The following is a 26398-nucleotide window of genomic DNA, read 5'->3' on the forward strand; positions in this document are numbered from 1 at the left end:
TATTCTAATCATAGGGAATATTTCCAAGGCATCTAAACTGTTTGGCTGATTTTTTAAAAGCAACATTACACAGTAAACCGATCTAGAATACTTCAACTGCAAAGATGTAAGTGAAGTTGCTTGAGATGAAAATGTATTGACAGTTACTGTTGCGGGTACAAATCACGTCTGTGCATGCTTGCATGTGAATCTGTAGCACACTGAGAGGGCTTTTACCTTGAAGACAAAGCCAAGTTTGAATGGATTATGGATTTTTCTTTTTCTTGATATACAGGTGGAAATGGATATTGTTGAAAAACTTGTGAAGATGGTACCTTGTGAACATGAAGACCTGCTGAACATCACTCTTCGGCTCTTACTGAATCTCTCGTTTGACACAGGCCTGAGAAATAAAATGGTGCAAGTTGGTCTGCTCCCCAAACTCACTGCGCTGCTAGGTATGTTTTGTTCCAACACAAACATTTCTGCAGGGATAGCAAAGCTGTTCGCATCATGATGTATTGTGCCTAAAAATTACTGGGTCGCTTCTCTCTTTGCCAAGGAACTCACCACACCCAACTTTTTATCATTCAAATCATCTTTCCAGATGCAGGTTTAGATGGAAGTCCAAAATAATGCAGTTCCCAGTACATTTATTCCTAGGTTCTCTCAAGCTCTTGAATGAGTATTCTGGTCTTTAAAAATAGCTTTGATAGCTAACTGAGAATCATTTGAGCTGACACATGGGTGATGCTTGTAATATTAGAGGAGCACCTAGGAAAAATAGCCAACCACTTCAGGGAGCTTGGCTGATGAAGCTACCAGCTACCTCTGGCTTTTATAAAGCTGATTATACATTCTGCCTCATGTTACCACAGTGGTCTAAATAAAAGGAGTAGAAGCTTCCTAGCATTGTCAGCCTCAACTCTAGGCAGTACTGATTTTTAGACTTCCAGCTTGATGGTCTAATTTATGTTACAATTACGTGAGTACTTCTGATGCAAGCAAAACTTGTTGTTGCCTATAGGGGAAATCTATGAAGACAAGAAGGAGGCCAGAAAAAGCAAAGGAATATCTGATCACTGGTGTATACTAGAGCTCTCAAGACGGAGCTTTTATTACTCCCTGTATGTTCTTTGGCTGATGCTATCTAGAAGCTGCTCCAGTAGATTTACAAAAATGTTTAGTATGATTTGGCTGTAAGGATTGCTGAGTGCTCATTTTTAAGTGGGAGTTGAGGATCTTGTATTGTGGAGGCCTAAATGCATAAAGCACTGCAAGACACCGTTTAAGTTTTCCGTGATATGTTGGGTTTGGGATATATTCAATCCAGCACAGCTGGTGTATCCAGATGTAGTAGAACAAGTGGAATGCAACAGTGAAACTGAGCTTTCTCTTCTACCTTTGCGTAGTCTTTAGGGATTATTTGCTTTCTCAATTTTACAATCAGCCTCAGTGTGGCCTTATTGCTGTTTAGTATACAAGTTAATACCATGAAAACTTGCACTGATTTGGAAACCTTAATCCTGTCAGTGATTAATGTAGTGGCTATCTGATATATTCTGAAGTTCCTTAGATCTTTCTATGGTTTCTGCCTCACAATCATGTTTTTGCTTAATATCCTCCTCTGGGTTGGGCTAGGAAGAAGAAAAATGGCATTTGGAATCCCTCTTTATACTTTTTTTTCCTTATCCTGGTGATGGTGACATTTCTCATAAAAGTAGACTGAGAAGTGGGAGCTGGTCAGAAAATATATTTTGCCTCATTTGAGAGGGGTCTTATTAGGTAGTCTGGTTCAGCTTAGACAATGGTTTCTGGCTACAAGTCACCCCAAGCAATAGCATAACTCAAATCATCAAAGTCCCTGCTCCCGGAAATCCCCTTTTTGACACTAAAGTCAGACTAAACTCAGCAGTTAGATATCTGTAGATTATCCACTTTCTAGTGTCTCATTCTAAAGTGGAGAGGAAAATTTCTCTTCAGACGCCAGTCGCTTGGACTTGAGCATAGGCCTCTTCAGAAGATCTGGCTGCTAAAATCACAGTCTGTTCCTGAAGTGGCTGTTAAGGTGATCTATGGCAAGTTTTGCTAGCACAGACAGTGAAGCTTCTGGAAGTACTTGACTCTGTGGACAGTCCTTCCCTTGAATTCGAAGATTTCAACCCTTTTTTTTTGTGGTTGGAGGCAAGTGCTGTCTGACCTAACTTCCCCCCTGTAAAATCATTTGACACTTATTTTGTGATGTGCTAATTAGAAAACGTAGGTGGAAATATTGTCTATTACTTCGTTTTTTAAGTCAGCTCTGTGATTCGCGAGATCTGTCTTGATGTGGCGATTCATATAATTCTCCAACTCATCACTTTGTGTATCCTGGCTCAAGGCAGGCTGTAACCTTAATAATAAAATAATCATGTGCCAGGTGCCCCTTTTATGCAGGTTATTTGGGCATTAAACACACATTATTCAACTCAGTGCCCTTCGGCTTACATTCGCAGGTCACCTTAAAGTGCTAACACATCTCAGCAGCTGTTGACAAGTTACCATACAGATCCTAATGCCAAGAGGTCAAGTTTGTTGACTCAGCCTACTGAAATTTAACATTTGTGCATGCTGTGCCTTTCAGTCTTTAGCGCTGGGTTTGAGATGAGTGTAAATTAAGTGTAGTAGGCGTTTAAGGGGAGAGTTGAGATTGCAAGGAAGGAAAGGACAGGATTTGTCAGGCAGGAGTTTAGGGCTGAGCACTGAGGTGGCTTTCTTTGACAGTTTGCAATCCTGGAGGATGTGCAGCTTTGCCAAGGGACTCGTGGTGGCTTGGGAGCAGGAGGGCTCTGAATGTAGATTGAATCTGAAAGTGGAAGAGGTGGAATGGCTTTGGCTGAGCCAGCAAAGGAATGGACCAAGTGTGGCATGGATATATCAGAGAGGGACCATCATCTTTGCCTCTCTTTCCAGCATGTTGAGGCTGCTGTTGAAAGCATAGACATGAGAAATTCTGCTTAGTTTTGTTTCCATTTTAATTAGCCTTTTCTTTTTAACAGTGCCAATGCCTGCTTCCCCATTTAGCTTTGCCAGTCAACACTACTTGCTAGTTTTCGCGGCTTCTCTTCACAAGTCTGAAGTATTGTATGTGACAAAACTCCTCTTGTTCCCTCCAGGCACCCAAGTTAATCAACTACAGCTGATCTTTGTTATGCTCAATCTCAAAGAACTGGGTGCAGTTGAGGGAAATCTGGCTTCAGACTTGCTGATCAGAAGCTGGAGCAGAGCTGTGGAGGCCTGTGGGATATAGCCTGTTGTGTTCAGGTTTTTCCATATGCAAGCTACTCGAGGAGGTATGGAAAGAGATTTTGTTGATTTGTGTGACTTCACGTTTTTTAATACAATCTTGTTCTTGGTGGTCACCAGGGCCTTGCTGAGATCTTTCTTTTGTGCTGATGGCCTTGCTTAAATTCTTAAAAATTGTTTTTAGTGGTCTTTCTTTTTTATACATTCACCACGTGATTGTTTTATGTGCAAGAAATACAGTTTAAAGTGGAATGAGAATTTGAGTAAATTCAACAAGTGATTAAATTATTTGCTTGCCTGAGATGTGATAAACACAAATTCAGTGCCCTCTAATCATCACCTTAGAAAGAGAGACCAAAGCTGTACATGACAGAATACTGTGTGGAAGTTTGCTTTGCTCTTGCACTGCTCTCATTTTGCTCTGCATGGCATAATTCAAGTGGAGCGTACGAGTGACTTGCTCCAAGTACAGTAGAGTTTGATGGCTAGTCTTAGTTTGCTTGAGGAAAGTATTGTCGTTGAAAGGGTGAAATGTAGAGCTGAACGTTTAAAAGAAGGATCTGAATTTGTTTTCTTAATCCCTGTGAGCATTCTTCCAGTGTTGGACAAAAGGGAAATGTTACCCTTTTTCATAATCTGAGCCCTGTGTGATTGGTTTCTAAAGTAAATGCCCTGGCAGCAAACAGGAGAAAAACATTGTCTACAAGGAAGAATAAAATAACTTCTTGTCTGGACCAAATCCACTTTGTTTTTCAGTTAACTGGCCAAACCAAATGCAAAATTTTCAGAACAGCTCTTAAATACATGCACAGCTTGTGATTCACATTCTTCTAATGAGGGTGCTCTTTTGTGTTGTGTCTGAGTGGTTTCTTAGCGTTTGTGAAGTGAGACAAATAGTTCTCCACTCTCCATGAGAACAGCAGGCAGCTTGTACAACAGAAGCAGCTGAGTGCTGCTGTGCGTGTGATGGCAGGCTGCAATCTCTTCTTGGTGGACTCCTGTTCACAAGAAGCTCCTGGCAGTAGGTGTGGCAAGCACTGCTGGGGTTTCTGTGTCCTCCCCTGTGAGGTGTTGCTCTCCAAACGATAGAAATGCTAGGGAATGGTGTGGAAGCTCTTGTAGTGGGAGCTATGCTGCTACTCAAGAGGTAAAATGAGCAGGGAAGATTTCCTTGAAAGAGTAGCTCAGGCTGCATGCAGGGAGCAAAAATTTTGTGTTACGTGCATTCGTCCCTTTGAGCTGCTGGACAGTTCTTAGGGGTACTGAATACAATTGTCTTGAAATGCCACTCTGTTTTCATTCACCTCACTTCCCAGTGCAAGCCATGTTTAAAGCATGAAAATCCAATATGCTTGGAAGTCAGAGTAAAGGATCTCATCATGGCTGCTCAGAATTATAAGCTGTTTTTGAAAATCAAGATCTGATGGAACACAGAGATTAGTGAGCTGAAAAATGAGTGGGTTGCAAAACTGCCAGTTACAGCTCCAGCTCAGATGGGACGTGCAGTGCAGAAGGGTTATTCATGTAGTAATGTTACACAGTGCTAAGGTGTTCCATCTCAAAAAGATTGCAGATTGTGACCATCTCGGGTTATGTTTTCCAGTACAGATTACTGTAACTGAAAGAAAATTGCCTTTGTGGATTTCTCTTTAGCCAAGGAATGTTTGTTATACGTTGCTCTGAAATACAATGTGATCAGTCCCAAGTAGCAATAGTAGAGTTTTTCTGGTCACAGCATGTACTGAGCCTGGATATTTCATTAATGTGAGGGTCCTGACCTGATGCTCTTAATTTCTTGGTGTTCCAAGACTTAGTCTCCGCACAGTGGAAGTAACAGCCACCTAATCTTAGGTAGAAATCTAAGGGTTGTGCAACAGTTTGCAAACTCCAAAGTAGGTCACACTTTCCCTGTGTGTGAGTTCTTTATTTGAGCTGAAGGTAACCAGAGCAGGGTGTGACTTTGTCAGTCTGAGATCTACTGAAGAGTGTTTTCATTGGTTTCACTGACAGATTTTTTTAAGAGTTCTATTTTCTAACATCAAATTTTCTGATTTTTCTGGAAACTGCTGAAGTTCCTCTGATATTTTTCTGTTCTTTACAAGTTAGGTTTAATGAGCAATCAAAGAATTGCCAAACGGTCGTATGTTGGGTTGCTTAACAATCAGGTCTTGATAATGGTATGCAGCCAAGGTGTGTTGTATGTTGACTGCTGTTTAAAAACCCAAGAAGTAGTTTGCTCTCTAATTAACGGAGTGCTGTGGTTTTTTTAATGTTCGATTCCTTTTATGAAAGTTTCTTTTAAGAAGGCTTAAAGTAGATGTGTTCTCTTTATGAGTTCACTTGGCCTTTTTGTAATGAACTTATTATGGAGCTTCACACATCTGTTGGAAAATGGAGCTTCTTATAGGCTACTGCAGTGTTTTTTCTGTTTTTAATAGGCCTCGTTTATCCTATAAAGGAACATACATTTTCTTACCTGATCAAGTGAGCAAACAATAGGGGTCAGATGTGGCAAAGACCCTAACAAAAAGCACATGTCCAGCCATCAGGGTGAGGTAAAGTCATATCGGGATTGCTTGAAGTTATTAATGGCAGTAAAATTTATGCTTCCTCCTGTTTTCCCAATTAAATTGAGAAACCTTTTTTTTCTGAGGTGGCTCTGTAGCAGCTGGTTCCAATCCTTGTTGTGTGAATATTGCCTGGGGTGTCTCCATTCCTTTATAGTGGAGGCTGGCTGTAGCACATTAAGTAACAGTTCAGCTACAGGGACCGGTCTGTTGGAAAGCAGTAATTATTTAGGGATTTATTTTAATGGTAGCTTTTTTTTTATCATTTGTGCTAAGTATGGCCATTGTTTTTAAAACAAACAAACTAACAAAACAAAAACAGAAAAATCCTCTTTAGCATTCAACTTCTAATTTCCTATCAGATGTCCAAATAAAAGTAACATGTCTAACTGACTTGAGTAGAGTGGGTGATTTAGACAGGCAACTTTAGTATTACTAAAGAACTAGCCTCAGACATGGAGGAATATAAAACAAAGTAGAGATTCTTCAGTATCAATAATGTGCTTGAAGCAGAAATAGAATGCCAGCTAACTATTTTTATGCTAAAAGCCTTCCCTATATCCCTACTTCATGCCACTGGCAAATTGTGGTGATTTATCAGGAAGGAATAACTGAAATTCATGCCGTTTCTGTAGTTGCTTGCAAGTTTTTAAGGACTATTGTCTAAGACTTTTGACTCTATTTTAGCACCATCGAGTTAGAAACAAAGTGTATTGCCATTTTACAGATAGTACAGGTGGAATGTTGCTGACCTTAATACTAAGCCTATGACTTTAGGTGAGTGGAAGAAGAAAACAAACAAATGTGAGGTGACTGAAAAACAGAAATGCTTATGGCAGGAACAAGGGCAGGAGTGGAGAGATGGCAGCAGTCTAAAGATGAGGAGGCTGAGTTCTTGCAAATTTGCAAATCCAGTCAATGAAAAGGATTCCCTGAGCCTGTATTTCTACTGTGGAGCTTACAATATGTGACTGCTTAATTGAGTTCTTTCAGTTGTTTCTTTGCCTAATTTCAAGAGCAAATTAATACTTCTCAGTAGCAAGTAACCTGGTCTTCTACATGAACTGTTTACGTCTGAAAGCTTTCCAGGGCACAACTTGGATGCCTAAAGCGTGACAGAACAGAACCAACCAACTCTAGTTTCCTGGAGAACCTCCCTAAGGATAGGGCACTTCTACTCTTCGAATCAGAATCGTTTAGGTTGGAGAAGATCCTTAAGATCATCTAGGACAACCATCTACCTGGCACTACCAAGTCCACTGCTAAACCATGCCCAAACTTCTTTACCGAAAGGGTTGTTAGACATTGGAACAGGCTGCCCAGGGAAGTGGTGGAGTCACCATCCCTGGAGGTCTTTAAAAGATGTTTAGATGTAGAGCTTAGGGATATGGTTTAGTGGAGAACTTGTTAGTGTTAGGTCAGAGGTTGGACTCAATGATCTTGAGGTCTCTTCCAACCTAGAAATGCTGTGATTCTGTGATTTTGTGATGGGTACTTCAGTTTTGACAGCTTTAGCCTTCTGAATTAGTCTGTTTTGGTTATGTTGGTGGGGTTTTCTTTTTGTTAATGAGGGACTCTGACCCTTTGAGATCCAGAGAAAAAAACGGGTCAAAGGCAGGGTTGCATGCGGCAGCCTTTCTCTCTGGCAAGCCAAACGGCCTGGGAGGGAGCCAGCCCCAGAAAAGGGGGCCCTCAGCCCCCCCAACCCTTGCCCTTGCTCCACATGAGGGCATTTTCCAGGCCTCTCCCAAGGCAGGTGCCTTCGGCCTCGCACGGGCCGCTCCATCACAGAGCTTTGCCGAGGTCACAGTGGCCACCAGCGGGCCCGCCCTTGCCCCGGGCCCTATAAAAGGGGTCCCCCTGGCCCTGGCCCGCCACTTGCTCAGCGATTTGGTCTTCTGAAAGCCATTGGCTGAAGGAAGGCCAGAGTTAAGAGCAAAGAGAGAGGCGAGCAGCAGCCCTTCTCAGTGCGAGGACAAGAAATTGTTCCTGGGACCACTGAGAAGGATGTCTGCCTCTGAGAGAAAGCGCCATGGGTCGAGGGCCAGCACCTCAAGCACAAGAACCAGCAGTGCCCAGGAGGTGTCTGGTGCCCGGCCCAGAGGCTACTCTGATAAATATCATTGGAGCCGAAGAGATGCGGGGAGCAGGCCGGCCCCTCGGACGGACAGCAGCAGCAGGCCTGGGCCTAGCCGGAGGTCCAGTGATGACGGAGAGCGTGGGTTGGAGGGCCACGGGAAGCGGAGCCGTGCCCAGCGGTCAGAATATGATGCGGGACCCAGCCGTGGCCGAGGGAGAGATGACAGCAGGAACTCCGTGAGTGACAATCAGGCGGAGAACAGAAAGGACCCAAGGCCCGGAACTGGCAGGCGTCCTGGTGCGGCACCGTGGCCAGAAAATATGCCCAATGGAAGGCAGCCTGTGTGGGCAGTCCCTGCCAGGGACTGGCTCGTCCTCCAGCCCGCGGAGCCCATGGAGGTGGGTGCAGAAGATGAAGAGGAACCCATGGAAGTGGACCCGCCTCAGCCACAACAAAGATGGGACTCCGCCGGCAGCTCTCTGAAAAGTGTCCTGAAGGAACACCGGCAGCTGTGCAGAAGGGCTCGGCAAGCTCCCTATTCCACATCGCCCAGGCTCCACTCCAGGCATTAGCCTGGAGCCATGTTGGCAATAAAGACCTTTGCCAATTGTCAGGGGTTGTGTGAGTGCTTCTTTCCCATCCAGCAGGCCTTGTGCGAGAGGTGGCAGCCCTTCTGCGCAGAGCCTCGAGGAAGAGCCCAAGAGAGGCCCCAGCTCCCTTGGGGCTGCTGCGCTGGGGTGACAGGAGGAGTCCCCAAGAACCACCATGCGCCTTTAACATTTATGAAAATAAATCGAGGGGTGAAAACAGTAGTGTGTGAGTGATTATAGCTGGCTAATTTCTTATATTAGGAGTGAGTTTCTATATCTGAGTAATTGGTAATGACAGACATGGAGAAGGCTGAGGTACTCAGCAACTTCTTTGCCTCTGTGTGCACAGGTAGAAGGGCTTCTCCCATCTTTCATTTCCCCATTTAAGGAAAAAGTTGGACGTAGTGCTTAGGGACATGGATTAGTGGGTGACATTGGTGGTAGGGCGATGTTTGGACCAGATGATCTTGAAGGTGTTTTCCAACCTTATTTATTCTATGATTCTCTAGTTTCATTTCCAAGTTAGAGGTATTTTTTTTTTCCTGTTCATTCCCAATTGAAAAGGACTTTCTTGCTCTGACTGTGAGCGTCCTAAAACCCCTCTCTTTTCCTGGAGTTGCCAGCAGGACAAGGGATTTACAGGATGGTGGCTCAGTTATCTGCGGAGCAAAAAAATTGAAATTTGGCTCTTCTTTTTGAAACTATAGCTATCTTTTCCTTCTGTGTGTCATGAAATCTGCCATATGGAACGTGCTTTGGGAGACTGATTTAAGTGTTGGTGAGTGACTTCGTTCAGATAAGATGATTTAAGTTGTAGGTATTTTTCACGCTTCAGGTTGATTGTCCAGGTCTTTTTGATTATTTTGGGCAATCTAGAAACAGAAGCATTGCTGTCACTGATAGCCATGATATTTTTTGGTCATTGGAAGTGATGCAACACGCTGGACCTTTGAAAAAACAGGAAAGAAAGAAGAGTGCGTAGTGTTTTACCCTCAAAAAACAGAAGTCTTTGACGGCTACTGTGGCTGTCTTATTTTCAAATAAGCTCATAATATTAACAAATACTAGGAAATAAACTATGGTTGCTACAGAATGTATGGATTTACCTTAACTGATGCTTTATCTTAGCACAAATAACATTTGCAAGAATAAGGCGGGGAACATGAAGGGTAGAGGTTAAGCAAGTATAAAGTAGCATCCTTCTTGTTGGCTGCCTTCCAGTTTGTACCCACTGAAGATCTGGCCCAACTTGCCTCTAGTCTGTTTTCCATGTTACTGGGGAGCCAACTTTCCTCCCTTATTCTGGTTTACCTTTTACTTCACATAGCGTTTCCTGCATTACCTGGCGAAGTGTAATTATAATTTGAGTCTTAAATTTGAGTCTTGATGTTTGAGCCTTCAATGGAGGCATGGAAAGAAGTGTTAAGAGCAGTGTAAACAGCTTTTCCCAAGCCCCATGAAATTTGAAGGCATAATTTACCCTTTAAATTTTTATATTTGCCTAGGAGAAGCCTTTAGCTGTATGCATAGTGAAGCGTTTTCCCCCATGCTCTTGTTGGATCACTATGTCACTACAAGCTGATAGGTAGGTAAGATGACCTGAGCCTGGATTTCTACTGAGGAGCTTACAATATGTGACTGCTTAATTGAATTCTTTTAGTTGTTTCTTTGCCTAATTTCAAGAACAAATTAATACTTCTCAGTATAAAGTAACCTGGTCTTCTACATGAACTGTTTACATCTGAAAGCTTTCCAGGGCACAACTTGGTTGCCTAAAGCATGACAGAACAGAACCAACCAACTCTAGTTTCCTGGAGAACCTCCGTAAGGATAGGGCACTTGTACTCTTCAAATCCGAATCGTTTAGGTTGGAGAAGACCCTTAAGATCATCAAGGCCAACCATCTACCTGACACTACCAAGTCCACTGCTAAACCATGCCCGTAAGCACCACATCCACACATTTCTTAAATACCCCCAGGAATGAGGACTACCGCTTCCTCGGGCAGCCTGTTCCAATGCCTAGCCCATGTTTCCATAAAGATGTTCTTTCTGATATCCAATTTAAACCTCAAGCAAGGTCAGTTTCAATAAAGGATATATCTAAATTTAGCAGCATGTAGTGCACTACTCAGTGGCTGTGCTTTTTCTTCTTATCTAAGCAGCAGTGCTGTGGGTGAGGAGCTTACTGTGTATTTTTCAGTCTGGCTGTTCTGTGTAGAGTTCAAAGAAATTGAGTCTAGTGCTCCAGATGTGCAGCTTCATTTTTGTCTGTAGCTGTAACATTAAATAACTCAACCAAAATTAGTCGTTTATTAGTTCATTGGCTTAGAAATTACCGTTATAGTTCCTTCTTTGTTTCCTAGAAAAAAAAAGTGTATCCATATTTCAGATGTGGCATGTGCTTAGCTCTTTGGGGAGGGATGGGGGAAGGGAGGACACAGAAATCTGGATTTTAAGGTAGGCTTATGGTAGGAAACCGGTTTCAAACACAAAGGTGGCACAAGAAGGGTTATTAGTTGGTAATTAATATCATAGCATTATTTACATAGTCTAGTCTTTTTGAGTATGAGCAGACTTGCAGTTTCCTTCAGGTTCTCTTGATAAAACAAACTGATATATCCAATATGATTTATATTTACATATGTAAATCAAACCATTGTGTGTTTAAACCACACGTGGAGCAACTTAGCACAACTGTTTCAGAGTAGTCTGTAAGGCACTGTACCGGACAGAAAAATTGAGTTACCTTTTTTATGACTTCCCCCCAAGATCCCTATTAATTATGATGCATATGAACGAATGAACTCGTCACTTCAATGTAAATAAAGTTTTGACAGCAGTGTGAGACAGTATATGGATAAGATGTTCAGTTTGCTACATTTCCATCCGCCTACATGTATTATTTGCTTACTTTTGTGACAGCTTTGACTTAAGAGTATCAGAATTTGAAGCTGAAACCAAGAATCACTCTGCCATTTTAAGAGATAATTCTTTTGGCTTCTGGTTTTGATTTGGTGTAGTTAATGTTTTGCACGTGAGTTGGATAGGGCATATTTCATATCTGAAGTGGAGACATTGATGATTCCATTAGAAATGATGGCTACTTGAATTACTGATACTCTTACATTTGGATAATTTAATCCATAATTTATATTCTCATTGTTACTTTAGCATTTGAAAGCTGAATGCTGCTGCTGAAACTTGAATTGGCATTTCAGTTTTACAGCTTTAGGGTTTCTCTTTTGTTATTGCGGAGCGAACGGAGGATCTCTTCATTTCAAGCTCACAAACTCAACTATAATGTTAGGACCAGATCTTGTTATCAAGAAATCATTTTTTTTTCTTTAGCTTCTGTTACTGGTACCATTCGATCTTTAACCTCAGTAAGAATGAAACCTAGGATTCAGGCGCTGGTCCGCAGAACTGGCACATGGCTTCTTATTAATGTTCAAAGGCTAAAAATCTGAAGCCATTTTGAACTCAGAACCCATCGTGTATTTATTTCCCTCTCTAATTTGCAGAAAACTAGTTGTGAAAACAGCCCGAGGGACCTGATATTTTTCCATCCCAGCTGCTCCAGCTGAACTACAGCTGCAAAAAAAATCTAAGTATTGTTTCTATAAACTGTTGAGTGTATTTTATAACACAATAATTCCCACAAAATCAGTAACTGCAGTTAATGACCGGTTTGTTAAGGCATTAACTGCACTCAGCTGGGAATGACCAATTTCTCTGGAATGGCTGTATAAGAACTAAGGATAATTCAGTAACACTTTCAAATAATTATTTGGTTAATTAATGGTAAATTCTTTTGGAAATCCTATCAAAGTACTTGTGACCCCCACATTTAATATCCAATGAGTTCATTATGATTCATGTTTTATTGCCATAAATACCAGAAGAATCCATAATGACTAGGCCATTATTTTCCAGGGCTGCCCTTACTGCTTTAGGCCATTTGGCTATTCCACCTTCAGTCATAAAATGCTTGATACTCAAAACTACTAGCGCTTGTAGGCCACAACTTTCTGGCACCCCACCAAAACTTTGGTGATTTTTATGAACACATTTGGCAAAGACCTTTTTTCTTCTCTTTCTCTTGCTTTTTCTGGTTAGGGGAATAATTGGTGCCTACTGTACCAACCCATAAGGAAGCCTTTCTTGCAGTGTCTGCTTTTTCATGTGTGGCCTTCAGCCGTGGTCACAAATAGCAAAAAAGGTATCACTTCTATGCTTTGGAAAGTTGTTCTTTGGCCAGGTAATAGGCAGGCTTTGAAATCTTTGCAGCCATGTTTCTGAGCAAGGACTTACCTGTGGCTTTATTCATCATTCAGATGAGTATAAAACAAAACCAAAAGGTGATTTTGGTACCAACGTGTCCAAGTCATAGTCAGTAGCTGGCAGTTGGTATTTTTGGGAATGAAGCCCAAGTGTCACAGGATGGCATTTGGCTTATTGGTGGATTTCTTCAGTCTGTCACTTCCTACCTTTTTACACCATCTTTAGCCTGCAAGATGATGCTTAGTGTTCATAGCATTGTAGCTGTTGAATCTGTTCTCTTCCTAATTTTAGACAAAGTAGTAATGCACAGTTTCCAATCAACTTTCCAATAGGCTCTATGCTTTCTCATTGAGCACGATATTAGCACGATATTAACAATTTGCATTAAATCATTGTGACTGTGCTAAAGAACAAGCACCTCTTGATTTTCCTGAAGTGTTTTATTCTTTGGCTCATGAGTAGCCACAGTTTTACGTGAGAACTGATAGAAGTGGGAGGTTTCTTTTGTTGTTTTTGTTATTTTCCATTGAAGTGCTTCCACTGTTTTCTTTTAAGTTTAGTTCTATAGTCCTGTTATTTCAATGCTGTTGTGTTACTGAGAGGTCAAGGAATATCTAACGACTCCCACCAGAGGACCCTGCTCTCAGCTGAAGCTCCTAACCCCGCCCCGTGAATCAAGCATATGGTTTATAAGAGGGTGTACTGCAGGGCACAGAGATAAGACACCAGTAATCCACCTGGGAGTGCAGGTAGGGAAATCACTGGACGTGCACTCATGTACTCTATAATACAAAGTGTGTGTGTGTGTAAAGGATGTGTTTAATCCTAACTCCATTTCATGTTCCTTCTCCCTTTAGAGGAATGCTGGTGTCCTACCTTTATTCCTCACTTGCTATTTGTAAGGAGTTTTATCAAGTTTAAGTTGTGTCTTTTTCTCTTCGAAGAAGAGAGTGCTGGAGCCTGTTGATTAAACACATCCTTGGCTTTTCCCTGGTCAGGCAAAAATGTCCAGGCTCTGAATGTGATTTCTATTCCCCCCACACCACGTGCGTGTTGCAGAATTTTACCAAATGAGCAGTAGAAACTTTTGCAAGGTATGAACAGTCATAATGTTCAGTTTTGACTGCTTTAGCCTTGTGAATTGGTCTGGTTTGGTTTCATTGGTGGGGTTTTCTTTTTGTTAATGAGAGACTCTGACACTTGGAGATCTGGAGAAAAAACGGGTCGAGGCAGGGTTGCATGGGGCAGCCTTTCTCTCTGGCAAGCCAAATGGCCTGGGGGGGGGAGCCAGCCCCAGAAAAGGGGGCCCTCAGCCCCCCAACCCTCGTCCTTCCTCCACATGAGGGCATTTTCCAGGCCTCTCCCAAGGCAGGCGCCCTCGGCCTCGCACGGGCCACTCCATCACAGAGCTTTGCCGAGGTCACAGTGGCCACCAGCGGGCCCGCCCTTGGCCTGGGCCCTATAAAAGGGGCCCCCCTGCCCCTGGCCCGCCACTTGCTCAGCGATTTGGTCTTCTGAAAGCCATTGGCTGAAGGAAGGCCAGAGTTAAGAGCAAAGCGAGAGAGAGGCGAGCAGCAGCCCTTCTCAGTGCGAGGACAAGAAATTGTTCCTGGGACCACTGAGAAGGATGTCTGCCTCTGAGAGAAAGCGCCATGGGTCGAGGGCCAGCACCTCAAGCACAAGAACCAGCAGTGCCCAGGAGGTGTCTGGTGCCCGGCCCAGAGGCTACTCTGATAAATATCATTGGAGCCGAAGTGATGCGGGGAGCAGGCCGGCCCCTCGGACGGACAGCAGCAGCAGGCCTGGGCCTAGCCGGAGGTCCAGTGATGACGGAGAGCGTGGGTTGGAGGGCCACGGGAAGCGGAGCCGTGCCCAGCGGTCAGAATATGATGCGGGACCCAGCCGTGGCCGAGGGAGAGATGACAGCAGGAACTCCGTGAGTGACAATCAGGCGGAGAACGGAAAGGACCCAAGGCCCGGAACTGGCAGGCGTCCTGGTGCGGCACCGTGGCCAGAAAATATGCCCAATGGAAGGCAGCCTGTGTGGGCAGTCCCTGCCAGGGACTGGCTCGTCCTCCAGCCCGCGGAGCCCATGGAGGTGGGTGCAGAAGATGAAGAGGAACCCATGGAAGTGGACCCGCCTCAGCCACAACAAAGATGGGACTCCGCCGGCAGCTCTCTGAAAAGTGTCCTGAAGGAACACCGGCAGCTGTGCAGAAGGGCTCGGCAAGCTCCCTATTCCACATCACCCAGGCTCCACTCCAGGCATTAGCCTGGAGCCATGTTGGCAATAAAGACCTTTGCCAATTGTCAGGGGTTGTGTGAGTGCTTCTTTCCCATCCAGCAGGCCTTGTGCGAGAGGTGGCAGCCCTTCTGCGCAGAGCCTCGAGGAAGAGCCCAAGAGAGGCCCCAGCTCCCTTGGGGCTGCTGCGCTGGGGTGACAGGAGGAGTCCCCAAGAACCACCATGCGCCTTTAACTTTTGTGAAAATAAACCGAGGGGTGAAAACAGTAGTGTGTGAGTGATTATAGCTGGCTGATTTCTTATATTAGGAGTGAGTTTCTATATCTGAGTAATTGGTAATGACAGACGTGGAGAAGGCTGAGGTACTCAGCAACTTCTTTGCCTCTGTGTGCACAGGTAGATGGGCTTCCCCCATCTTTCATTTCCCTGACTCCATAGATGGAGGCTGGGGGAGCAGAGTCCCACCCAGTGTAAGCGAAGAGCGGGTTCGAGACCAGCTGCTGAATCCAAAGAGGTACAGGTCTACGGGACCTGATGAGCAGAATCCCAGGGTGCTGAGGGAACTGGCTGATGGAGTTGCCAAGCCTCCCTCCATCACAGCAGAAAAGTCCTGGTAGTGGGGTGATGTCACTGGGGAGTGGAAAAATGGAAATGTCATGCTCCTACTCTTCAAGAATTAAAGAACTGAACAAAGAGCACTGCTCTTCAACAAGTAAAACAATTAGGAGACATTACTTCTCAGAAAGAGCAGTCAGGCACTGGGACAGGTTGCCCAGGGAGGAGGTGGTATCACTGCCCCTGGAGGTGTTCAAGGAAAGGTTGGACGTAAAAGGCTTTGACTGCTACTGTGGCTGTCTTATTTTCAAATAAGCTCGTAATATTAACAAATACCAGGAAATAAACTATGGTTGCTACAGAATGTATGGATTTACCTTAACTGATGCTATATCTTAGCACAAATAACATTTGCAAGAATAAGGCGGGGAACATGAAGGGTAGAGGTTAAGCAAGTATAAAGTAGCATCCTTCTCGTTGGCTGCCTGCCAGTTCGTACCCACTGAAGATCTGGCCCAGCTTGCCTCTAGTCTGTTTTCCATGTTACTGGGGAGCCAACTTTCCTCCCTTATTCTGCTTTACCTTTTACTTCACATAGTGTTTCCTGCATTACCCGGTGAAGTGTAATTGTAATTTGAGTCTTAAATTTGAGTCTTGATGTTTGAGCCTTCAATGGAGGCATGGAAAGAAGTGTTAAGAGCAGTGTAAACAGCTTTTCCCTAGCCCTGTGAAATTTGAAGGCATAATTTACCCTTGAAATTTTTATATTTGCTTAGGAGAAGCCTTTAGCTGTATGCATAGTGAAGCGTTTTTCCCCCATGCTCTTGTTGGATCACTATGTCACTACAAGTTGATAGGTAGGTAAGATGACCAGTCACCAGAGAAGCACAAAAGACAGGGAACGCTTCATTTTGTTTGCTTAAAACAGAATTTATATGCTTTAGCATAGTCTTTGCTTTTATTTTAATAATAGCCTGATCAGCTTTCAAGTTCGTCATTATCCTTTACCTAGCTGATAAATTTCTGGAAGGTTGAGATAAAAGTTCTGTGTTTTTATTTTGTTACCTCTCACCCTCCTCATCCTCCCCTCGGTAGGTGATCTGCCAGTAAGATCCAAAAGGTCAGCTATGTTTTTTAGGAAAAGAATACTTCAGGAAAGAATACTTCACTGTTTTATAGCAACTGCCAGAAGGGTTTCATGGGTTTTTCTGGTAATTCAATTTTAAAAAGAGACACAAAATGTGCATTCTCAGGATAAAGACAACTTATCCTTGCTGCTTAAAGGAAATTCCAGTTCCCAATGATATATGCAGATGAAAGATTTAACTGGCTTGGGTTGGTTGCTCTTTGAGGTCTTGATGCTTTGCCAAAGCACGAGAGATGGTCCAACTGAAGTATAAGTGGGAGGTAAGATATTTCTGAGCTGTATGAAACCTGTGAATTAATTCTGAGTTGGTGACCTTATTACATACTGGCCTAACTAATATAAACATCCAGTTGTATGTGTTATCCCATATATAGCCAGTATCCTGCTAATATGGGGCTAGAGGAGAGCTCAAGACAGTGCTCAGTCCAAATTTCAGCAGAGAGTCAGGACCAGGCATATCTATGTTTTTCTTAGCAAGCATTTATGCATTTGTCTAAGCTGTTTTTATAGTCTTCCTGTTAAATACTTCATAGCTTGCTCATGTAAGTTGCTTCGATTTGTTTTTTCCTTTAGAATATTTGGTAAGCATTAACGTGCAAATAAAATATACTATTTTCTTTGAAATGTATGAAACACAAGGCACCCGCAGTTTAGGATAATAAAACAATCAGTGTGTGATTTACGTGAAAGGCACTGGTTTCCTTCTACGACACTTTTTAGAGCAGTAGTTCTTATTTATCTCTGTGACATTGATGCGTTCTTTGGTATTTCACTTTGAGACAAGCTTATCGTTTCAACAAGAATATCCACAACTAAACCAGCATTACATTAGGTATTTAATTTCCTAGCTGGGATGTGATAAAGGCTTTCTCTGGATGGTCCATCGTTAATAAGTGTTCCTTTCAGAAAATAGATTCCTTGCAAAGTGGTACTAGGGAAATGTTTTGAGGTGCTGGGAAAAGAGGGAGTAGTTGGCATTGCCTTTGTTCCCTCTTTGCACAAAGACATTGTTTGCTTGGATATGCCAGACAAAACCCTTTCATAAATGTTGCATTTGTTTTAAATTTTCCCTTCCTTAATTAGGATTTTTGTGCTTTTCATTCCTCCCCTTAAATATTTATAGTACTTAAAGTGCAAATCTTGTTAATGTTTGTTTGTTTTTCCTTCTAGCAAATGAAAACTACAAACAAGTAGCCATGTGCATTCTGTATCACATAAGCATGGACGATCGCTTCAAATCGATGTTTGCCTACACAGACTGTATCCCGCAGGTATGTGCTTTATGGCTGATGAGGTCCCAATCACAGAATCACAGAATTTCTAGGTTGGAAGAGACCTCAAGATCGTCGGGTCCAATCTCTGACCTAACACTAACAAGTCCTCCACTAAACCATATTGCTGAATTCAACATCTAAACGTCTTTTAAAGACCTCCAGGGATGGTGACTCCGCCGCTTCCCTGGGCAGCCCATTCCAATGCCTAACAAACCTTTCAGTAAAGAAGTTCTTCCTAACATCCAACCTATAACACCCCTGGTGCAACTTCAGCCCATTCCACCTCGTTCTTGCACCAGGCACGTGCGAGAACAGACCAACCCCCTCCTCGCTACAGCCTCCTTTAATGTACTTACAAAGAGCAATAAGGTCGCCCCTGAGCCTCCTCTTCTCCAGGCTGAACAAACCCAGCTCCCTCAGCATCTCCTTGTAGGACTTGGAGGTGTCAAGATGCATCTTGCTGTGTGCACATCTTTTCCCCACTTATAGCAGAGCTCGCACTGACACCCACAGGTGAGAATGGGAACAGGCGTGATGCTGCTGAGTCAGTAGTGAGCCACCTACTCTTCAGGCAGTCTGACTGTTCTTGCTGTGTTTTGTTGTTCCCTAGAAAAAGGTCGGGTGACAGATATTTTTTATCAGTACTGCTTAGCCTTGAGATACATCGAATTGGTGAAAAATTCAGGGGACCCAATAAATTTCTGTGGAAGATTGGGAATACTTGAAAGAGATGAAAACTTGTGCATAGTAGATCCTTAGGGAACGTCATGGAAAGTATTTCCTTTGCTGTTTTAGAAGCTATTCTTTTCTGATCCCATTGGGTATCAAAATTTCAGTGTCTCCTGTGTTACAGGATATGAACTGGAAACCAGCCAAGCAGTGTTGCATTGCTGCATGACAATTCCTTTTCCAACTGCAGGCGTGTACAACAGTTGGAGACATGAGGGCTATAGAGGGCTCTTCACAGATCCTTCAGGCTACACTTTTTCATAACTTTTTATCTCCAGCCATAGTCTCTGACCCATGCACAGACACTGTTTCATGCTTTTAGGGAGGTATTTTATGTGTACTTCCTTGATTTTGGGCTGTAGCATGTTTTTTAACAAACAGTGAATACTCTCTAACCAATCTCTCTCGGTCCTGATGAGGCTTGGCGTTGAGAAAGCCTGCGTTGCATAAATGTAGAAAGCTCTCTGGTAGCTCTTTCAGAATTGCACCATTGTATTTTCTTCCCTGCCAAACATGTTTTTAACATCAAATACATCTAGAATGGGAAGTTGCCATGGAAAAAATTCAGAATGTTTCTGGTCATTATTTCATGACAAAAATTGTGATGTTTTTCCAAATACAGGAGGGTTTTGGAGAAAAGAGAAGGGAGAACTGGTGGGAATAATTAGTGTATGTTACCAAATGTTCTTGCAAACATCCTACTGGCTACTTTTTCTGTCACAGAAGTAACTTTGTTAAGATATTTGCATTATACAAGGGACCTGCTTTGTTCTCAACAGTCACCTGCCAAACAAATTCACTGTGTTTAAGGGCTCAGTTATGATTTGCTTTTAGGGAATCTTGGCTTGCATCTTAGATCCCCAGCGTCAAACATAAGGAGATGTGGATCTTCAGTGAAATCATACAGTGAGCTTTAGTAAACATCATTGTTGTGATGGGCAGTGGCTGCTCAAAGTAGTGTTTGTAGGGCTTTATCCAGAGCCTGCTGGAACAGGAAACAATTCCACTGCCTTAATTGGACTTTGGATAAAACTGCAAGTTTTGAAAAATACCTATGGCTATTGATTCTTTAGTGGCTGATGTAATATACAGATGATATCTGCAGGCTGTTCAAAAAGGACAAGCTGGACAACTGGAGATTTTATTTAAAAGTTAGGACAATTGTTAAGGAAAACAGAGGCAGCAAAAACCATGGAAGTAGATATTGCATCAAGAGAAGAAAATGACCTTTTTCAGGGACTCCCTGCTATCTGATTCTGTCCCAGAAAACTGAATTCTCTCTTTAATAACAGTGCGTACCCTTCAGTGGCTTTGTCTCCTTGAGGAAAGGTGTACATCTAAACTGGCAAATGCTTGATAACGGATTTTTAGCTGTTGTAGAAAATCCATCCCCTGTTGTCTTTTGAACATGTGAGGTGCTTGAGGAGGGCTTTCTCATGCTGTCCCAGGTAAACATCCTTGTGGCTTGAAGGAGTTAGTGGGTGCTATTCTAGTAACAGTTAAAAGTGAGTATTAACAGTTCATTCTTGTTTAGACCTCAGCAATGCGTGTTTTGTTTAAATAGGTGCAAATGCCATCCAGATGCTTATAAAAGCATTTATTGGTAATAACCTGGCCAATCAAAGGGCATGGTTAGGCAGTGATGTCATGGTGATATTTAATATTTTACCGCAGAGCAGTGTGCAAGGTTCTCTGCAGCTACCCACATGTTTTCCACCACAGTTGTCCTGTTTGGCCCCTCTTTGATCTATAAGCTTCTTTTCAGCTTAATGCTGGTAAACGTCCTCTCTTGACAGCACCCTTTGCTCCTGTCCGCCATTATCTGCTGAAGTTCAGAAACCAGAGCATCACTTCAAACAGCAGAGTTAGGGAGTAGCCGGTCAGAAGAGATTCCTGAGGCATGCAGTTCTGGCATAATCATTCAAAGATGTTTGAGCTGGGCTCGGGGAGGGGGTTGGACAGAGGTGTATGTGAGCAGAGAGCTGTGGGGGTTGGCCTCTGGTCACTGGTAAATAAGTGAAGGCAGGTGCCAGAGAGTCTAGACACAGTGATTTCAGTCCTGGTCTGTGGTATCTGATACTCAATATGGGACTTGTCTGATTGAACACTACTGCCTCTTCATTGCACATGCTGCAGTCTTTTTACTGCCTTCCTGTTAAATCAGTAAAAGATGACAATGGACATAGTAAAAGCAGAACAAATTTAATTTTAATATTTCCTATTTGGCAGCAATTACTCTTCCTTTTGAAGTGGCACAAGAAGCAATCAAATTAAATGAAGACATAATGGGAAACATGGAGCTCGTACGAAACTATTATTTTAAAATTTGAACAGCTTTAATTGAAACTGGATATATTTTTCCTTTTTATAGAGAAGTAGCTCAGTAATTAACAGTGTAATCCCTTGTTAAACATCTAATTTCCACAGATTTTGTATTGTGTAAGTAATGAGAATGTTTCCCTTCAAATTGTTTGAAGGGCTTTAAAAATCTATTTTTAAAGGTTTTGTAACAGAAGAGTTGCAGGGGGTGATTTTTGAATGCTCATGTTCTACTTGTTAAGTGGCAACTTTCTTCTCTGGTTAATTCAGTCTTACGTGATTGTCAGGCTTACGGATTTAATAAACTACAGGTTTTATAAGTTCTTAAAACAGCGTAAGGAAATCTGATTCTACCTTCTTAAGAAAGGGAGGAAGAAATCAGTGATGGCTTTTAAATCAGTATGTGAAAGTCTCAGGGAAAAAAGATTAATAACTGTTGTAACCTAAAAACGTATGGCTTTATTTGGGCTCTGTTTGGAATTGACAGCTTGCTATCTCGTGATATGTAAACATACTGAATTGCTGCACAAAAATACTTCAGAGTGAAATTCCTGCAATCCTATTGTTCCTGTTTTTAATTTTTTCCCTAAATAGGTTGTTTACCCACTTTCTCTAGTGCTTAATGCATTACAAACCGTCTTGCCACCAGGGGGCAAGCACACAAATACATAATGATTAGTTGCATTTTTCTTCCTGCACCCCTATTTGAGAAAAGCTGAGCTAAATATATTTTATTTTGTCTCACTTATCTTTAGGTTCAGTTGTTTCTACTTCTAGTAATCTCAGTCTTGTCATCACACTGCAGTGCCTTGTAAACTTGACGTGTCTTATGAACTGAGCAGGTTTTAGGAGCAAGCAGGGTGATATCCTACAGCCCCTCAGTAGGGAAGCAGTGCAACTTGCCTGCTCTGCGGTTGGAAACAAAGGAATGAAACGGATGTAGAGTCATGTTCATATATTCAATATGCCATTTCACAAAACGTTCTTATTGAACAAAACAATGCCTGAGATGTAATGGACAATACAGCCTCCAGGTGTATAAAACGATGACAATCTATAGGTTATTTGCTGAGGAATCATCTGGGAATTCGCAGTCAGAACAGTATTATAGGCAATTGTCTATTTACGTTAACCTAGGTCGTTTCTTCCTGTTACCAAAAAAACCCACAGGATTACTGCTGAGAAGTCTTCGATATATGGCCATGTTCTGCTATAGGAATTAAAGGTGCAGAGGTACAGCATGTTGTTACAGATGCAACACATTTTCACTATAAACAGAGTAAGCTGAAAGCAAAATAGAATTATTTTGCAATTAAGTATCTGTTTAGAGTCATAATTTTATTAAACAACTAGGTATTATTCTGAATTTATATGGAACTAACTTGTTTCTGTATAAAGTCTACCTAACCTTTGAAAACAAATTTATCCATTCACAAGTTTAAATAACGCTAAAAAAAAAAAAAAAAAAAAGACAAAAAAAAACCCTCAGTGGCAGCAATAAAATGTAACTAACCCAAGTTATTTTAAGGTGATGAGTGACTGCCATTTTTGGCACTCTGTACGTGCATTGTTATCCCCAAATAATGGAACCATACGTCTTGTGCCCTTGACTTTTATAACTTCACTGTGCCTGTAGAAATGCTGAATATTTAAAAATAAATACTGGACTTGACATCATAATACTGTTCTTCTAAAGCTTTGGAAAGATTAATGGCTTAAATGTGCTTGTGTTTCTTGGCAGTTAATGAAGATGCTCTTTGAGTGTCCTGATGAGCGAGTTGACCTGGAACTTATTTCTTTCTGTATTAATCTTGCTGCTAACAAAAGAAATGTGCAACTTATCTGTGAAGGTAAACGTATTCAGATTTTAGTGTTTGTTTTTTTTTTTGTGTGTGTGTGTGTATATATATGTATAAAACAAATACATAGCTGTTTATAAACTTATATATATTTTCTAAAAAATAAAACTGTTTTGGGTAAGATTGCAAACAAATGACTATATCCTCCCCAGAATTGGTCTTGGTGGCAGGAGTGAAACCAAGTAGTGACGTATGCCCATGTCTCTCATATATGCATGAAGTTCTATAAAATATACTGATGACATTACTCTAGGAAAACATGGATGTATGAAGAGATCAAGGTTTCGTTCATCCTGATGCTTAAAATCCACCTCCAGCTAATTGATGTTTAATCTGCCACTACCATCTTTCCATTATTTTTTTAATTGAGCTTCTCTGACATTCTGGTATTTTGTTATGTGGCATAGATAGATGTCTGCATTTTGTTCAGTAGCTCTCTGTCTTGCTCATTAAGTTTCATTATTTTCATCCTAGCAGCTTTAAGTGGCACATTATTATTTAGTAGCTCTTATTTTAATTTGTACTCAAAATTTTCACTGTGGACTACTGTAAATAATTTATTAGACTTTAAAAGGGAAAATTGAATCAATGGATTTCGATGCGAGTAATCCAATTTCAGATTTCTCTATGTAGCTCTGTAGAAGGGGTAGATCCAATTTTATATTAAAGGAAAAAAAAACATCAAGTTGTAGCAGTTACTAGATGAGCGAGGTGATCTTCTGGAAACATAACTATAACAGTGCAACTTGCCCTGTGCAACCACGTACTGCAGATCTGCATGTCTGTATGTGCATTCTCACACACAGTTCGATGTGACTGGTAAATGATCTTGTAAAACCACAATTATGCATTTATTCTAGGGTGGAGGGAGAAGTCTCTGAACTAGTACCAATGGTTGTGCTGCATCTCCACTGACAATAGGACAACGGTTCAGATCTAGAACCTTGATCTTAATAAATAACTAGAAATACCTGAAGCATTCATCTAATTTTTTTAGCAGTGTGCCACCAGTACGTGTAGTTGTTTTACAGAGGCTATAGAATTTATACAGAGTAGTTCCTTCTTTTCTTAAACTTGGAAGAAGCAGTAGTTCTTGTGTAGATTTTTCACTTTTTTCTATTTAAACTTTTGGGTTTTTGCTCTTCTGTTTTGATAGGCCAGTACATTTCTCATTTTTATTTGGAGGACTTCCTAAGTGTTTTTCTTTTCAGGAAATGGTTTGAAAATGCTAATGAAACGGGCTTTGAAATTTAAGGACCCATTGTTAATGAAGATGATCAGGAATATTTCACAACATGATGGGCCAACTAAAAACCTGTTTATTGTAAGTATTACCTGTTCCCTAACATGATCTCTGATTCTTCCTACTGGAAAAGTCAGGCTTTGGAGAGCTGCTGTATTATGGCTTTGCAGATGCCCAGTTTGATTTTTCTTGGCTGTTATGGGCTGATTAGTATTTATGTTTTGTTTTAGGAGGGTATCTCAGTTGATAGATCAGGATTTGGTTTTCTTACTACAGGGAAAACGCATCCTAAGCTCCATCCAATAAAACCCTGTTCCAAAAGGAACAAAAATCAAAACAACTGCTGGGGTACATGTCGTAACATTTAATGGTTGTTCTAAATAATTGCTTTTAGAGTTAGAAGGCAAAATAAGGGGCTTCTCACTGGGCCAAGTGGTCTGTATGAGTGGATATTCTAACAATTTTGAGTTCTTATTATTCAGTTAATCATGTAAAGCTGCCTTTTCAAAAAAAAAAAAAAAAAGGGGGGGGCATCATTGTTATTGTGGAAATTAAGTGTACTGTTAAAATAAGAACTCAATATCAAATTGTCTTAAAGCTGTATGGAATTAATAAGTGAAATTTATGACTCCTCTGTTTGAAAACCTTGTAGTCGTTTCTTTAAAATCTTTAGGGAAGATGGCATTGTTGTTGTCACTAAGAAAGCATGGTGTTCACATTCTTCATTCCTTTATTTTCTAATAGTTTTTTCAAACTTTGTTAGTGTGTGCAGTAGAGTAGCTTCTTTTGGAACACCTGAATACCTGATTCACATTCTCCTGAAAGTGAAAGGACTGAGAGGAAGAATGCTGACATGCTTGGATTGTGTTTTTCAACTGAAAGTGAATCTGCTTTATTAGCCCTTGTTTCAAGAGAAGAGTCTCCTTTAGCTTTATTTGGAGAACTAGTTTTGATTTGACCAAGTGGTGGGTCCTTCAGAACCCCAGATAGTTTGCCTGTAATATGTTATCTGTCTGCTGTGTTTTCATTAGGATTATGTTGGTGACTTAGCAGCTCAAATATCGAATGATGAAGAGGAAGAATTTGTGATTGAATGCCTGGGAACACTTGCAAATTTGACCTTACCAGATCTGGATTGGGAACTTGTGCTGAAAGAATACAAACTCGTTCCATACCTCAAGGATAAACTGAAACCAGGTCTGTACAAAGGTTGATTAGTCTTTCGAAGTAGTCTCTCAAAGAGTACTTACAGAGTGCTCTTTCAGAGTAGAGCATATTCACCTCTAACTTGTGGTTGTTCGGGGAAGCATAACACTGAAAAACAGCATTATGTATAGAAACAAAATACAACTGCCAGAAGACTACAGGCTTCGAAGAGGTAACGCTTTCTGCCTTTTGTCTTCCAGGTTCTGCAGAGGATGACCTCGTTTTGGAAGTGGTGATAATGATTGGAACGGTTTCTATGGATGATTCTTGTGCTGCTCTACTGGCCAAGTCTGGAATCATTCCTGCGCTCATTGAGCTTCTAAATGGTATTTTGTCTTGTCCTTCAGAGATGTTTTGTTGCTGTAGCTGTGCTGTAACCAAATGCTCCATTCATTTTCTCTTGTAAGACAGTGCTAAGTGTTTTGTATATAAAAGGAGGCGCAATTGCTCCGTTATTGTTAAAGAGATGTTTACCTAGAGGTTTTGGATTTGTTTTTTTAATACCTCCATAGCTCTAGCTGCAATCTGTAACCTTTCTATTTGACTGGAGCAGGGAAAGAGGCACACAGTTTGTACTGTCAGGTGATGAAGTCTCATGCATACCACTGAACTGTCTAGCTGACATGTAGGAGCTGGGCTTTCTCTAAGCATCAAGAACTTCTAGTTGTGAGATCTTAAATTGTGGTTTGTTTTTTTTTTTCCCCTTACAGCTCAGCAGGAAGATGATGAGTTTGTCTGCCAGATCATCTATGTCTTTTATCAGATGGTCTTCCACCAAGCCACCAGAGATGTCATTATCAAGGAAACACGTATCTTTTTAATGGCCACACATCTAGAATCACAGCAGCTAACTTACTGATGTTTGGCCCGTAAACCTCTTGTCTCAGAGGTCTTGGTAAATGGTTTATTTCAGCTGAAGGAAAAATCCACACAGCCTGGGCATGTGGAAGGACTGCAGGATGGATAGTACAGATTAAAATTTGTTTCGCTTTGAAATAGGGCAGGGGTATAATTGGACTGGATCCTTCACTTCCTATCC

At 41.7% G+C, this 26398-nt stretch overlaps 1 protein-coding gene across 1 annotated transcript in view; it reads left to right on the forward strand.

Moving 5' to 3' along the window:
• The window catches only part of KIFAP3 (kinesin associated protein 3), a 72071-nt gene that overhangs the window by 13715 nt on the left and 31958 nt on the right, over positions 1-26398 (forward strand). The window contains exons 10-16 of the mRNA XM_082766013.1: positions 275-437; positions 17900-18000; positions 22793-22901; positions 24122-24234; positions 25185-25350; positions 25560-25685; positions 26070-26168. Of these exons, the coding sequence (XP_082622139.1) occupies positions 275-437; positions 17900-18000; positions 22793-22901; positions 24122-24234; positions 25185-25350; positions 25560-25685; positions 26070-26168 (877 nt within the window). The remainder of the gene's footprint in view (positions 1-274; positions 438-17899; positions 18001-22792; positions 22902-24121; positions 24235-25184; positions 25351-25559; positions 25686-26069; positions 26169-26398) is intronic.

This window comes from Aythya marila (assembly GCF_965140915.1).
Source record: "Aythya marila genome assembly, chromosome: 8".
Lineage (NCBI taxonomy): Eukaryota > Metazoa > Chordata > Aves > Anseriformes > Anatidae > Aythya > Aythya marila.